Source organism: Bactrocera oleae, chromosome 6 (assembly GCF_042242935.1).
Source record: "Bactrocera oleae isolate idBacOlea1 chromosome 6, idBacOlea1, whole genome shotgun sequence".
Lineage (NCBI taxonomy): Eukaryota > Metazoa > Arthropoda > Insecta > Diptera > Tephritidae > Bactrocera > Bactrocera oleae.
In genome coordinates, this window is record NC_091540.1 from 57,162,997 (window position 1) to 57,176,838 (window position 13,842).

Here is a 13,842-nt window from a genome sequence, read left to right on the forward strand (position 1 = left end):
GAAACTAGTTGTTTTTGAAAATTTTGGTTTCAAGTCCGAGTACAGTATTTGTACTTGAAATACATTTATTGCAGCCAAAAATGCTGTTAAGATAAGGCCGATGGACTCATATGTTAATTTATGCTATTTATAAAAATTTTATGAAAATTGAACTTTAAAAAATTTCATTGCCAAATACAAATTCGTCCGCTTAACATATGAGCGTTTAGATTATACCTATTTACTAATTCTTACTTTAAAGGGTTATAAGCGAGTTTTCGCATGACCTCAGTTATATTGAAGGATTAACAAGCGTTATAGATTTGTAAAAATTCGAAGTTAAATAAATAAATCAAAAATAAGTCGTATTTAATACAAAGTAAAAGAACTGTACATTCATGTGTGTAAAATATGATATTTACGAATATATACTCTCCTTAATAGTTCTACAGACCTGAGATCAAATAAAAAAGTCTTATTTTTAATATAGAGGGAATATAGCTTTTAATTGCCAGTTTACATCAGTCCATTCAATAAATTGTTCTGCATCAATGGGATTTCCATCCATTAATCGTTTTTCCATGTTGTCTAATTTTTGGTAGTCGGCTATACTTTTTATGTACTGCAAACATTTTCGCATTGGAGGTGAATGTAGTTTTTGGCGTTTGCAATAGCTTAGTAAAGCTTTCAATTGATCCAATGGTTCCATTTGAGCCAATATAAAGCTAAATATATTCCGTACATCCAGCTTTAAATGCATTGGAAATACTCGAGAATCCGCTGAACGTCCACGAGGAAACACAATCAATGTGGGCGTTTTATCAATTTTAAACTCCCAACGTAACTCATCTAACTGCGTATTGATGCGTACTATTTGTACACCTGACGAATCGTCAAGACGAGCTGATAATTGTATAAGTGCCTGTGATACAAGTGCCGAGAATGTACATAGCGGCGAATAAAGCAGTACAATTGTGGTTAAATTTGACTGCTCTATTCTTTTCATGAGAATTTCACTGTTAACGTTTTCAATAAAAATCTTGCTTTGAGGTATTTCCGGTTTTATTTTAGAGTAACTAGTTGTTTTATACGCTGTAAGGCTGTTGTTATAATAACCCCGCACAAAGTGTTCCAACCTGTCGTATGCAAATAAATCTTGCGACAAAAAAATATTTTCTTTCAAGCGATCAGCTATTACCATTGTTACTAAGTTATTTACATTTGGTTCTTTAATTCCCAGGGTTTGAAAAAAATCCATGTGCTTAACTTCATCCAAAATAACAACTGATAATGATTGGTTTTGGCTCGACCTGAATTCGGCCCAATTTGTTTCAACAAACTTTTTTAAATATTTTGCGGCCGCTATTTTTCTTCTAGGCGAATTAAATTTGTTGCTTCGTATACATTTTGCAAGTTCCATAATATTGTATTTCAATCCATTTTCATTGTCACAGTTATCACTCAATTGGCACATCAATCGCTTATGGTGGGCATTTAAGCCGTAGTAATAATGTAAATTCCAAAGGTTAACAAATTCTTTTGCGTAACAGGTTTGTGGGCTTGATTGTTTAATTTTGTCCATCGCATATTTTAAATAACTAAGCTCTTCAAAAACCAGCAGATTACGTGACAAAGAGTTTATAGAACATGCGTCCTTAATGGACATTTCCGGATTTGTTAAGTTAAACATATATTTATAGAAATAGTCATTAGCAATTACAGTCAATACGGGTGACAAGCGTAATTGATTTGCAAGATTTTTTGGTGAGTTATAACCGTACATAGAATTTACTGACAGCACAATCTTAGATTTTAACCACGAAACGATATTGCTAACGTTCCAATTGTTTGGCAACAGCTCTATACCTTTATTAGTGATAAGTAAAATTTGTGATTGTGTTTGGTTAGTATTATTCAATTTGTCAATAATAATATCCATTGATTTTCCAAATGTTGTGGCAAATCGAATATTTGACTCTGGATCAGTTTCAAGCCATTTGACGCTTGCACTTACAAATTTTCGAAACTCAGGTTGGGAAAGATGAGGAAAAACTCCCAATACTACAGCATCCCTTTCCATTCTTATTTCTTTTAACTCACTCCTCGAATGTAATCTTTCCACAGGTAGAAACAGGTTGTCAATAAAGATATGAAGAGCTGTTGAACTCCAATCCCCGTTATATTGTATACTAATTCGTTGACCATATTGTACTAATAAAGTTGGCCATTTGTTTGGTGTTCCCGAGCCAAGTGCAGAAGTGTGCGTTTTGCTGCAATTGCATGCAAGATGATAGCAATCGATGGTAGCGAAATAAATGTTTTCCCGGTAATAATGTGCAATGTGTTCGTATACCTTTCGGGCTATTCGACTATCATCGCTCCACGATACATGATAAAAGAGAAATGATAACTCATATTGTTCGGCTTGTTGGCGTATTTCATTAACAGCTTTCCCTGGACATTCGATAGGCGACGCAGTTACGATTGAAATATACAGTAATCTGACAAATATAAATAACACGTAAGAAAATATTTTTCCCCAGATTAACATCTTTTCTAATTGGATATAAACAGCTGTAATTGATTATGGTATGAATAACGAGGCAAACATAATGGAAATTAGTTAAATAGGGCTGCCAACTTGCACCAATATTAATGCAGAATGAGAAAGACAACATACACATATGTAAGTAGAACGCCATGTATCTGTAAAATCTACGAGATCACTTTTGGCGGTAAGAACTAAGGGTTTTTTTTGCTGCAAATAAAATTTCTCAAACAAAATAAGTTAAAATATCAATAGATTTTACTACTGTGTATTTGAAAACTTGAAAATTTTAACACTAATAATAGTACGCAAATATAAATAAAATAAACATACGTTATCCATGACATTACATAAATTTTACGATTTTTTTATCTTTAAAGTACATGAGTAATAGTAGTCCCCTTTAGTACAATCAAGAATTTGAAATACGTTGTAGGTTTAAGTTGAGGTACTAAGTGCTGTAGTTAAGTTCAGTATACTCATTAATGCTCCGACAAGTATTTTTTCTGAAGCATATAGTATACCGCCCACTGTTGCTGTTATGGGCTGAAAATATAAAATGTGTTTTTGTAGTAACTGCAATAGAGTTTATAAATTGTTGCTAATGAGGAAATACATACACCGAGCAGATATAAAGTAATCACGATTACGCGTTGCAGAATCACGATCACAATAGATATTCCTGTCAGCATTCCTAGCAGTGTAATTAAGGTCAGAACCTCAACTAAGCGTACAGCTACGGCCATTTTGCTTTTTTTAAAACCAAAAAATTATGTTTTTTCAATATTTCCAATTTTTCGTTTGATATACAATTTTTATAGTTTCTCTGACTTTTTTATTATTCATTATTTTTAATAATTTTCTTTCACAGCAACTTTGATCTTGCTATATTGTAGGATTTTTCGCTTCATTTTGTGTCTAATGCTTTCAAGTATGATTCCATTTAATCGAAAATATCAAATGCAAATTCAAGAAGTTTAGCTAAAACCATTACCTAAAATATAAAATAATACAACTGTTTTGAGAAACCATTAAATTTTAATAAATGTGTGTTGATACTCACCAATGTATCTGCAATAATACTGAACGATTTCATCATAATTGTAGTGATTTCTTCGGGATCATAGAACTGTAATATTCGAAATACAACCTTCCAAAGAAAACAGTAATTGGATGAAAATGTTTGCATTACATACATACAAATACACATGTGAATTACAATTAAATATTATAAACTTACAATTGCAGAAGCTATAATAAATAATGGCCAAATGACCGCCATTACTAAGCGAACTGCCCATATTATTGTATACCATGTTATAAGGAATAATCCAATGTAGGCAATGATCGTACCGTAGTCGTTAGGCAAATTCATGTTTTTTGTTAACCATTCATAAAGTACAGTATGCAGAGGTAAGTCCTAAATAAATAATTTAAGAAGTAATTTCCTTTGTTTTTTAATTTCATTTATTATACTCACCGTCCAATTGCCAGTTTCTGTTGATTGGAAAGGGGAATATGACATTCTTTTTTTTTAGAAATTTTGATAAATTAAAAATTGAATGAAAAATGTTTGTCATCAAAGATTTCTGGGCTAAATTGTTTCATATAGATTTTCTACAATGAAAGCATTAAAATACCCCGATGTATAGTATTTGGGTAGATATGTACATATGTATGTACTCTTTTATGATACCGCCCATTGAGTACGACTACAGAATTATTTAATATTGTAATAATATAAACTATATGTATGTATCATATGCATAAGTTGTACTACGCATACACAATCACTGTAACTATATTCATTGACTATATTGTTTGCGGGATTTAAAAGTTATATTGCGAATAGATTTTCGATATTTTTTTGTTGCGTGAACCTTCGAAATACGTGTGCCCAAACTATTGGGTGCACAAGTATGCACCACAATATTTCTTTACAATAAAAATATATATTTGTATGGAAATTATTTTTGCTTATATATATTTCTTTCGCTTATCCGATATGTTATCTACTTGTGTATTTAGTAATGGTCTTTCTTAGTAAATGAGAGCGTATTTTTAACAGTAAAATAAAGTTTTAAGGCTAAAGCAAAATAATCATACGTTTTGTTTTTGTTTACGACTCTGATAATGTAATGAATATACTTGACATAAACACATTTGACATTTGTTTATATTAAAACATAAACATTTAAAAAACAAAACATATGTTACATAGAGCTACCAAGTTCTTTTAATTCTCATTATTTTTGAAAGTCTTCATGTACCCTTGTTTAATACTCGAACTTCTAACTAGCTAATAAAACATCTTCACTTATTTATTTATTTAGAAATAATTTAATATATATGTCTCTAAAATTAATGTACAATTTTAATTCTTTCATTATTAGAGTGCTAAATCTTAACAAACAAAAATATTAAGAAAAAGGCGAATTTTAATTTTTATGTTTGAATGGCAAATGCCTTTATTTTCACACTCATTAAATTGAAATTACATACAGTTTAGTTATTTTATCAGCAAAGTTATTTATCATTTCGGTGTGGTAGTTTCTCTACTATACGTAGGTTTTTAGTTCACATTTCGCATATATAAACATACATATGTACATATATGTATATTGAATGCATATTATGTATTTGTTGAATTCTGTTCTGATTGATTTCTATATATATATATATATATATATATATATGATGGATATTTTGTAATTATAACTCCTATACTCGTATTTTACATTTACATTATTATTTGTATGAATATACATATTTAGGTTTATGTATATATACCATAAATTTAGCTTAAATTTAAACTTAAAAATTTCGAATACCTTTATAACGTGATTTGTTTTATATTGTTATATTTTTTGCTTTCCTCGTTATTATTATTATTTTGTATCGGTTTTTCCAACGATTAAAACTAAAGTTTTTATTCGTAAGTTATTTAAAATATATTGACTTATTGGACATAATAAACTGGTTAGTTAATCCGAAATTAAAAAAATATAACATATATCATAAAAATTAAAGTCTACGCAAATATACCCAGGGATGTTCAAAATCAGGATTGGACAGTTGAAAATTGGACTGCGTTGCGTCGACTTTAAACATAGTGAAATCCAATACTAATAGGTCGTAAACACACATATATGCACATATGAAATGTATCAAATATATATGTATGCAAAAAAATCACGTGAAAAAAACCTATTAAAGGGTCTTTAAAGCTCCTAGTCGTAATGACCCCTGTAAAGTATTATTAATTAAATCACACAGAACAGACAATCCAAAACGTTTTCATATCGAATTGCTCAAGTTTCTTGATAAATAACTTATTGTACTCATTTGCTTGTCGCATTTTTTGATTATTAAATGCATTACAAACTTAATTAATGGGATTTTGCTGTTTTTTATTGAGCCATCATCACTTGTTGAATTGTATTTATTTATTGATTGATAGACGTTCGACACTTGCCAGTAATTCATCCGCTGTCTGAGAAACAACCTGATCCTGGTCGTCACTGGTACTCAAGTTCTGCAGACGTTGTTCAAGTGCAGATAGATCTTCTAGCTCACGTTGTTGTTTTACCATATAGCGTAAAATAAGCGTTGTCAGCATACACATATCTTCTAAAATTTTCGCTGACTCGGGAGTGGGACGGTCGTAGCGTGTGCGTAATAGGCGTAATTTGGCCTCGGCCAGTTCAAGAGGAGTCTTACCACTGCGATCATACATATGGACACTTGCTCCACCTTGTAGAAGTACGCGTACCACAACATTAAAGTTATTAGAACTGGCTGAAATTACGGCAAGATGAAGTGGAGTATTGCCAAGAGAATCCACAACATTAGGATTGGCGCCGAAATTAAGCAACTGTTGGACGATTTGTATGTAACCTCGACAAGCGGCCAAATGCAGTGGACTACGTTTATATTCATCAGCCGCATTAGGATCCGCTCCAGATTCTAATACGCGTGTTAACAATTCGATATTGCAGGTGGTAGCGGCGGTGCGCAATTTGCGACCATTTGACTCAGCCAAAATATTGTTATAGTTTGAACGTAAGCGTTGCTTGCTACGCGTGCGGAGGCGCATCTTAAATTGAGACAGATGACTTCCTGACGGCAGGTTACTCGGATGGAGTAAATAATCAGAATTGAGGGGTAATGGCGGCAAATGTGGTAGCGCAAAATGTTCGCCGCGATTCAGTTGGAATGCATTCGGACTGAAATTTGGCCACTCATGCGTGTTGGGTGAGGACGTTGGAGTGGGCGGCATTATGGCCGGTGGTGGTGTAATATCTATGATTTTTGTCATGCCACTTCCAATACCTACTGATAATCCGACTCCAATATTAACACTAACATTACTGACTCCATCGTTGCTATCATTGCTCGTCTCTACGCCGGAATCATTCGCGGCCATTGCTTATGTGTGTGTGTAATTTGAGCTTTGCGCTCTGTTAATATAAATATTGCTTTAGCTGGCGTTAAACTATGTATTTAATAACAGTTAAATATTAATATTATTTTCTTCTTAATTTTTTGTTGTAAAATTTTTCAATATTTCACACGCTTTCTTAAATAAACAATATTTTTTCACGCATTGGAAAATTTTTTGTTTTGTGTATTTTGTGTTTTTTTCTCTTCTTCGCCTATTTTTAATAACACTCGACTGCTGCTGTCATATTTTATAGTTGCCAGCTTGTATTCTTTTGAATTTCACCATAACTGTATACAATTTAAGATCGTAAATTGATTTTAAAAATTACGATCAAAATTACTGGAAAAAAATAATATCCGTATAAAAAGCACGAGTGACGTATTTTTTATTGCCCTAAGTACCCTTTTTTTTTAGTTGAATATATTCTATTTTTAAGATTAGACTAGTACAACGTTCGTTTCCCGATCCCAAATAGGTAAATTACTGCTTCAAATTGTTTTTCTAATGCTCGACATTTATTTTTATTCACAATATATTATATATATGTATATAAATAAAAAAAAAATTTTAGTTACATGCACACACTACACTAATAGTAAAAACCTAAACGATAGCATAAAAATTTATCATGTAATCTGCTAAAAGTAATAAAACATAATACTGTTGAAACTTTTTTCTTATAACAATGTACATTTGTACGACTAACACTAATAAGAAGAAAAAGTTTATATAATATATCTTCCCTTGCTTGCTAGTTTTACATTCATTTATGGCAAGTTATTAAAAATATATGTGTTCACTTTCTAATTGCTTTTACATTTTTAAGTTAAGACTTATTATATATAATGGAGTATGATCGATTAAAATTCATAATATTTAAGTACAATTGTGGTATATACAAACTTATATCAATTTGCATTGCCAATATTTTGCCAATTTCAGTCTATTGTAAACGATACTGCAAGGTGCACTCTACTCACAGCTTAACTAATTAATCGAATGCTACTTTCCTAGTAAACGAAGTAAGTGATGAAATCTCACTGGGATTAGAATCAGAAGGCAAATGGCTGAATTCAATTTCTTCATTTGCGGCTGCAGCAACAATATTTTCATTTGATTGTGTAGTTTCATCAGAGCTATGGGATGGCCATTGTTTGTGGCTTGGGGCATACAGAATAAGTAGTGCGAATATGTAGATGTTCCACATACCATAGACACCAGTCAAGAATGCAGATGTTAATTGTATTTCCATATCTTCGTCCCACTTCCATTGGCCTTCCGCAACTTGTCCCATAATGAATCCGGCAACAGTCAATCCAGCACATAATAGTGTAGCAAGCATCAGAAATTTGAACCGATATATAAGACCTACAAATTTATTTATAATGTTAATTAACTTGTAGCAAATATTTACTCAACCTAGGCTGTCTTCTTTATATGTGCAAAACTAATACACTCTAATTTCATGTAAAAATACTAACCTTCATAGTGTAGTCGGCGAGCATTAGACATAGACGGCAATGATGTGCGCTTTGCTCCGATATTTTTAAAAACTTTCCAAACCATGTAGCATAGGAAAAGGAAGTAAATTCCAGCTGATATTCCAGCCAAAATAATAAAACTCATTGCCACTCTGGCACCAATAGGCGTAGTCCAAATAGAATAGAATGGGTTTCGCATCTGCACACCACGCTCACATATATCAAATATGAAGAGCGACAAACATCCAACTACAACTGCTGACAAATGTTTCCAATAGCGAGAACGTATCGTTGATTTATACGGCGACTCCTGAATTAGCATGTGTTCTCCAGCAAAAACAAGCCAGAACGAAAGCAACATTGCATAAAATACTCCTTGTCGAATATCACTTAATAGCAGCATATAGGGCATCTCAATGAATAGAGATAGATATTCTAGTGGAAAATTAAGAAATGTTAAAGCTGCACCAAGATATATCAGCATATATTCCAATAAAGCTGGTGAACGTTGTAGGATATGTACTCGTTGCCAAAACCAAATCATTATTACCACCACAAAGGGGAAGAGTACAGTTTTAAGGGACAACCACACTTTTGTGAAACCACCATTTTGATGAATTACAGTAAGTGTTAGATCGTGCATATGACCCAAATTGAGATTCATTTTCATATCGGTGTCAATGGGAAAACGTAAGTTAAGCAAATAGAAGTCGTGATGTAGATCGCCCAGTTCAAACAGAGGTACCATATCACAAGAAAATAATGATTCCTCTTGACTCGCCGTCTTCAAGCTGCAATCGAGGTAACGTTTTTCAAGAGAATGTGCATACAGTTTCCAATCACTTTTACGATCACCCTTGTTTCTACAATTATATAAAAAAATTTATTATGCATCACATATTGAATGTTGTGATTATAATAATCATGATTTGCACGTACCTGTAAGCTAAACGCGTATCAATAGTTAATTGCAGATCTTTAGGCGGCTCTACCAGTGACATGTCAGAATCGTATGCAATATCAACCTGCAACACGCCAATTAAATTTTGTTGCCATCGAGAGTAGTCAAATTCTTCACCACGCGGCAATGGCATTTGGAAGATATATACTATCTCATTTGCCATTTTTGTGTCGTGTCGTTCAATATCTTCTTGTGAAACGGAAGCGCATTTTCCCTCACCTCGTAAATGCAGCCAAAATGTTGTGTCATTCTGACGCTGTGGTGTATCTTTACAGACCATACCAAGAATTACCTGATGGCCGGCTGGTAGTGGCGCCAGTAGACCACCCAAGAGAAAGCAGGCGATTTGGCTCAATAGTAATATAGCAACTAATATAGCTAATTTACGTCCGCTAAGATTCTCGAGGATTGTACCTGACATTTTTGGTATATATTAGCACCAGACTTTATTTAAAAATGCGGCTAAATAAAGAATCGATATAAATATCAAAATTGTTGTATACCAGAAAAAAAAACTAAAATAAAGCGTCGCCGATAACAAAAGCGACTGCGTAAGAAGAAGATTGCCCAGGCTGCCAAGTTTGTTAAAAAAGTTAATGCAAAAATCTATATTAGAGCTGGAGAACAAAAATCTTATATTATATGAAGCAATTTAGCTTAAAATAAAGTACACATTTATTTGTAATTAAGAATGTATGATATAAAACCAATACAGTTTATATGTGTACATAAAAGTAAGTATATGTATATTTTGATCTGGCAACTCCATAAACCGTTGGTTAAATGTGTAATGCTGCGCTAAAACTTAATAATGATACTAAATCAATATAAAATGTGTTTAAATTATAAAAAACGAGTTTAAGTGTATTATTGATATTAAAATGTAATGGATTTTAAGGCAAAGGAATAATAACACTTTTGTATTGAAACCCGTTGTAAATGCTTAATTTTGAGTTAGGGCGCCATCTGTAAGCTGGTAGTTGCACTAAAATTCTAGAACTACATTCCAAACAGTGTCCACATGTGTGACATGCTACAATAAGATTTTGACAGTTGACATGCACATCGACGTGTCAAAAAAGTAAAAGTTATAATAAACTCATTTAGCCTGTATTGTGTTTTAAAATAAATAAATATTTATAAATATTTGTAAAACTGAAAAGTTGCTAGTGCGCACGGGCTAGAACGGCAGAGAAATGGTTTTGGCAGATTTAGGCCGGAAAATTACCTCGGCGATCCAGTCGTTGAGTAAAGCCACAGTAATTAATGAGGAAGCTCTGAATTCAATGCTGAAAGAAATATGCGCAGCTTTGCTGGAGGCTGATGTGAATATACGTTTGGTTAAGCAATTGCGCGAGAATGTAAGGGCTGTCATTGATTTCGACGAAATGGCTGGCGGCTTAAATAAGCGTCGTATGATACAGTCTGCTGTCTTCAAGGAATTGATAAAATTGGTAGATCCTGGTGTGAAGCCATATCAGCCAGTAAAGGGTCGGCCCAATGTTATTATGTTCGTCGGTCTACAGGGTTCCGGTAAAACTACAACATGTACTAAGCTAGCCTATCACTACCAAAAGCGAAATTGGAAATCTTGCCTTGTATGCGCTGATACCTTCCGTGCAGGTGCATATGATCAGATCAAACAGAATGCAACAAAAGCCCGTATACCGTTTTATGGTAGCTATACCGAAATAGATCCTGTTATGATTGCACAAGAAGGTGTGGATATGTTTAAACGCGAAGGATTCGAAATCATTATAGTGGACACATCCGGGCGCCACAAACAAGAAGAATCTTTATTCGAAGAAATGTTGGCCGTCTCTCGAGTAGTTTCGCCCGACAATATCATATTCGTAATGGATGCTACCATTGGTCAGGCTTGTGAGTCCCAAGCTAAAGCGTTCAAGGAAAAAGTGAATATTGGTTCAGTTATCATTACTAAGCTTGACGGTCACGCAAAAGGTGGTGGCGCACTATCTGCAGTTGCATCAACTAACTCTCCAATTATTTTTATCGGTACCGGAGAACATATTGACGATTTGGAGCCATTTAAAACGAAACCTTTTATAAGCAAACTTCTTGGTATGGGTGATATCGAAGGCCTGATTGATAAGGTAATTATTCAGAAAATGATTTTATGTTATACAAGTTTTCGATATAATTTGAAAATAAAACTAGTTTTGCACGAGATTTATTTTATATTTAAATTATACGTAATTAAATATATGCAAATATTATGTTACATGTATACAAAATATATTTTTCTTTTTAAGGTGAATGAACTGAATCTGGATGGCAACGATGAATTACTCGAAAAAATAAAACACGGCCAATTTACCATACGCGATATGTACGAACAATTTCAAAATATTATGAAAATGGGTCCATTCTCCCAAATAATGGGCATGATTCCGGGCTTTTCTCAAGACTTTATGACTAAAGGTGGTGAACAGGAGTCAATGGCAAGAATAAAACGTATGATGACCATGATGGATAGTATGTCCGATGGTGAACTCGATAATCGTGATGGTGTTAAGTTATTTACAAAACAACCCACGCGTTACGTACGCGTGGCTCAAGGTGCTGGTGTACTCGAAAAAGAAGTACGCGATCTAATTTCACACTATACGAAATTCGCCGCCGTGGTGAAAAAAATGGGTGGCGTTAAGGGCCTTTTCAAACAAGGAGACATGACAAAGAATGTCAATCCCAGTCAAATGGCAAAATTGAATCAACAAATGGCAAAAATGATTGACCCGCGAATGCTGCATCAAATGGGCGGAGTTGGAGGTCTGCAGAATATGATGCGACAATTACAACAAGGTGCTGCTGGTGGTCTCGGTGGCTTAGGAAATCTAATGGGTGGCTTTGGTGGCAAATGAAATACGCCAGTAATAAGATATTGTTTAGACTCTAGTAAAAATATTTGTTAAGAAATCGTGTTGTCACGCAAAGAAAGAGCCGTGGATGTAGTGCCCATTTGCATTAAGCACAGCTGCTTTTCTCGTTGCGCCAATAAAGAGTTTTTCCATTGTTTTCTTATTTAACACTTTTTGATTGTATATTATGTAAATTTTATGTTAATTAAATTGGATCAAATGAAAAATACCACGTACATAGATATACATAAAAACAATGCGGCGTAAAATTAAGTATATTTACGGCGTAATTTTGTATTAAAGCACATTAAATAATTAAATAAAACGTCGCGAAATAATTGACTTTTAACAGCAAAGGGTGAAATTGAAACAAGTTTAATATTATAGAATAAGATTCTGTTCTGTGTAATTTAGTCCTTATAGACGAAGAAGTAATTCTTTTATCAAATACCAATATAGGCTAAGTTATAATACATATTTTTTGAATCGAAAAGGTTGCATGAATAATAAAAAAAATTTCAAGTAAACGATTTGTTTTGATTAGGGAATATATAGATAATGCCATCATTAGCAAGTGAAAGAGCAGTTTTAAACTTTTTTCATCAAATAAATATTTTTATTTATTTATATCTAATTTACTCTAAATTATATAATTTATTTAAACTAAAAGTTACAATATTTTGGTCGGTAAAAAACTCCTCAGTTGATTTGCATCATCTTATAGCGATTAAACAATATGACATTTACATATAAATAGTAAGATTAAATACCTCCAACATATTTGAGACAATAAGGAACAGTTATAAAACCACAGTTATTAAACCGATTGACGTTAATATATGAGGACTATGAGACTAGGTTTGAACTGATTTTCTCAACTTTCAGCTTTAAGTCACTTTGTACTCAGCAAAACAATCCGACTTTATTTCTTTATCTTTAACAGATTTAAATGTATTGACCGATATACATATATATGTATGTATGGGAAATAAAGTTGAAAAGAGGGACGTTATTCTTCTTGGGTTAGAAAATATATCTAATAAATATTGAAGAATGCTTCAGAACTGACAGTCCTTGGCGACATAAAAATACAAATCCATTTTAGTTACCTTCTCGATGGTCGTGAGAAGGGCAATCCTTATTTCGGCGTTCACAAATAATATGGATCGATTTCGAAACTATTTGCGTTACGTTTAGTTTTGATATATTATATTTGTCAATGTTTGAGTTAGAAAATTTTCAAAATGACTTATTACGTGGTTGTAGTACCAACTGTACGTAACAGGTACAAAATTGTTCTTTTAGTTTGTGACATATGTATGTAATAATTGGGATTATGATGCTGCCTGAAAGATGGCAAAAGGTCATTGATCCAAAAACGTCAATGAATCCGCAATTACTTACTTGCCAAACCAATATTTAAAATTGCTTCAAAACGGAGCCAAATTCAAATAAGTATCATGGTAACTACCCCACGGTAGCTATATACTAGGTATGTTGTATGAAGCATTGCAACATTGAAGTAACAGTAAATTACGTACATATGTATA

The 13,842-nt window shown here is 32.9% G+C and overlaps 5 protein-coding genes across 5 annotated transcripts; 1 reads left to right on the forward strand and 4 right to left on the reverse strand.

The window, feature by feature from the left end:
* Nucleotides 1-323: 323 nt before the first annotated feature.
* Nucleotides 324-2,588, reverse strand: LOC106615473 (thioredoxin domain-containing protein 11). Its single transcript, XM_070111627.1, has one exon. It carries the CDS (start codon nucleotides 2,528-2,530, stop codon nucleotides 461-463), a length of 2,070 nt encoding a protein of 689 aa, XP_069967728.1. The 5' UTR covers nucleotides 2,531-2,588; the 3' UTR covers nucleotides 324-460.
* A 191-nt stretch (nucleotides 2,589-2,779) lies between these two features.
* On the reverse strand, nucleotides 2,780-4,595 carry LOC106615484 (uncharacterized). Its single transcript, XM_014231711.3, has 5 exons — nucleotides 4,008-4,595; nucleotides 3,768-3,947; nucleotides 3,591-3,677; nucleotides 3,148-3,521; nucleotides 2,780-3,073 (listed from the first exon to the last, which is right to left on the reverse strand). Exons 1-4 carry the CDS (start codon nucleotides 4,050-4,052, stop codon nucleotides 3,471-3,473), a joined length of 363 nt encoding a protein of 120 aa, XP_014087186.3. The 5' UTR covers nucleotides 4,053-4,595; the 3' UTR covers nucleotides 2,780-3,073; nucleotides 3,148-3,470.
* Nucleotides 4,596-4,963: 368 nt separating this feature from the next.
* LOC138855623 (ankyrin repeat domain-containing protein 54) lies at nucleotides 4,964-7,187 on the reverse strand. Its single transcript, XM_070111629.1, has one exon. It carries the CDS (start codon nucleotides 6,951-6,953, stop codon nucleotides 5,970-5,972), a length of 984 nt encoding a protein of 327 aa, XP_069967730.1. The 5' UTR covers nucleotides 6,954-7,187; the 3' UTR covers nucleotides 4,964-5,969.
* A 335-nt stretch (nucleotides 7,188-7,522) lies between these two features.
* wls (Wnt ligand secretion mediator) lies at nucleotides 7,523-9,960 on the reverse strand. The gene is made up of 3 exons (XM_014231700.3): nucleotides 9,392-9,960; nucleotides 8,453-9,315; nucleotides 7,523-8,339 (listed from the first exon to the last, which is right to left on the reverse strand). Exons 1-3 carry the CDS (start codon nucleotides 9,832-9,834, stop codon nucleotides 7,963-7,965), a joined length of 1,683 nt encoding a protein of 560 aa, XP_014087175.1. The 5' UTR covers nucleotides 9,835-9,960; the 3' UTR covers nucleotides 7,523-7,962.
* A 496-nt stretch (nucleotides 9,961-10,456) lies between these two features.
* On the forward strand, nucleotides 10,457-12,819 carry Srp54k (signal recognition particle 54k). Its single transcript, XM_014231692.3, has 2 exons — nucleotides 10,457-11,527; nucleotides 11,687-12,819. The coding sequence occupies exons 1-2, from the start codon at nucleotides 10,610-10,612 to the stop codon at nucleotides 12,293-12,295; spliced, it is 1,527 nt and encodes a 508-aa protein (XP_014087167.1). The 5' UTR covers nucleotides 10,457-10,609; the 3' UTR covers nucleotides 12,296-12,819.
* The last annotated feature ends 1,023 nt before the right edge of the window (nucleotides 12,820-13,842 follow it).

Coding starts and splice junctions, on each gene's coding strand:
- LOC106615473 (XM_070111627.1), bottom strand. CDS start 2,530: ATGTTAATCTGGGGAAAAATATTTTCTTACGTGTTATTTATATTTGTC.
- LOC106615484 (XM_014231711.3), bottom strand. CDS start 4,052: ATGTCATATTCCCCTTTCCAATCAACAGAAACTGGCAATTGGACG. Junction 3,948..4,007: donor CAGAAACTGGCAATTGGACG/GTGAGTATAATA, acceptor TTATTTATTTAG/GACTTACCTCTGCATACTGT. Junction 3,522..3,590: donor GTATTATTGCAGATACATTG/GTGAGTATCAAC, acceptor TTTATATTTTAG/GTAATGGTTTTAGCTAAACT.
- LOC138855623 (XM_070111629.1), bottom strand. CDS start 6,953: ATGGCCGCGAATGATTCCGGCGTAGAGACGAGCAATGATAGCAACGAT.
- wls (XM_014231700.3), bottom strand. CDS start 9,834: ATGTCAGGTACAATCCTCGAGAATCTTAGCGGACGTAAATTAGCTATA. Junction 9,316..9,391: donor GATACGCGTTTAGCTTACAG/GTACGTGCAAAT, acceptor ATATAATTGTAG/AAACAAGGGTGATCGTAAAA. Junction 8,340..8,452: donor TCGCCGACTACACTATGAAG/GTTAGTATTTTT, acceptor ATAAATTTGTAG/GTCTTATATATCGGTTCAAA.
- Srp54k (XM_014231692.3), top strand. CDS start 10,610: ATGGTTTTGGCAGATTTAGGCCGGAAAATTACCTCGGCGATCCAGTCG. Junction 11,528..11,686: donor TCGAAGGCCTGATTGATAAG/GTAATTATTCAG, acceptor TTTCTTTTTAAG/GTGAATGAACTGAATCTGGA.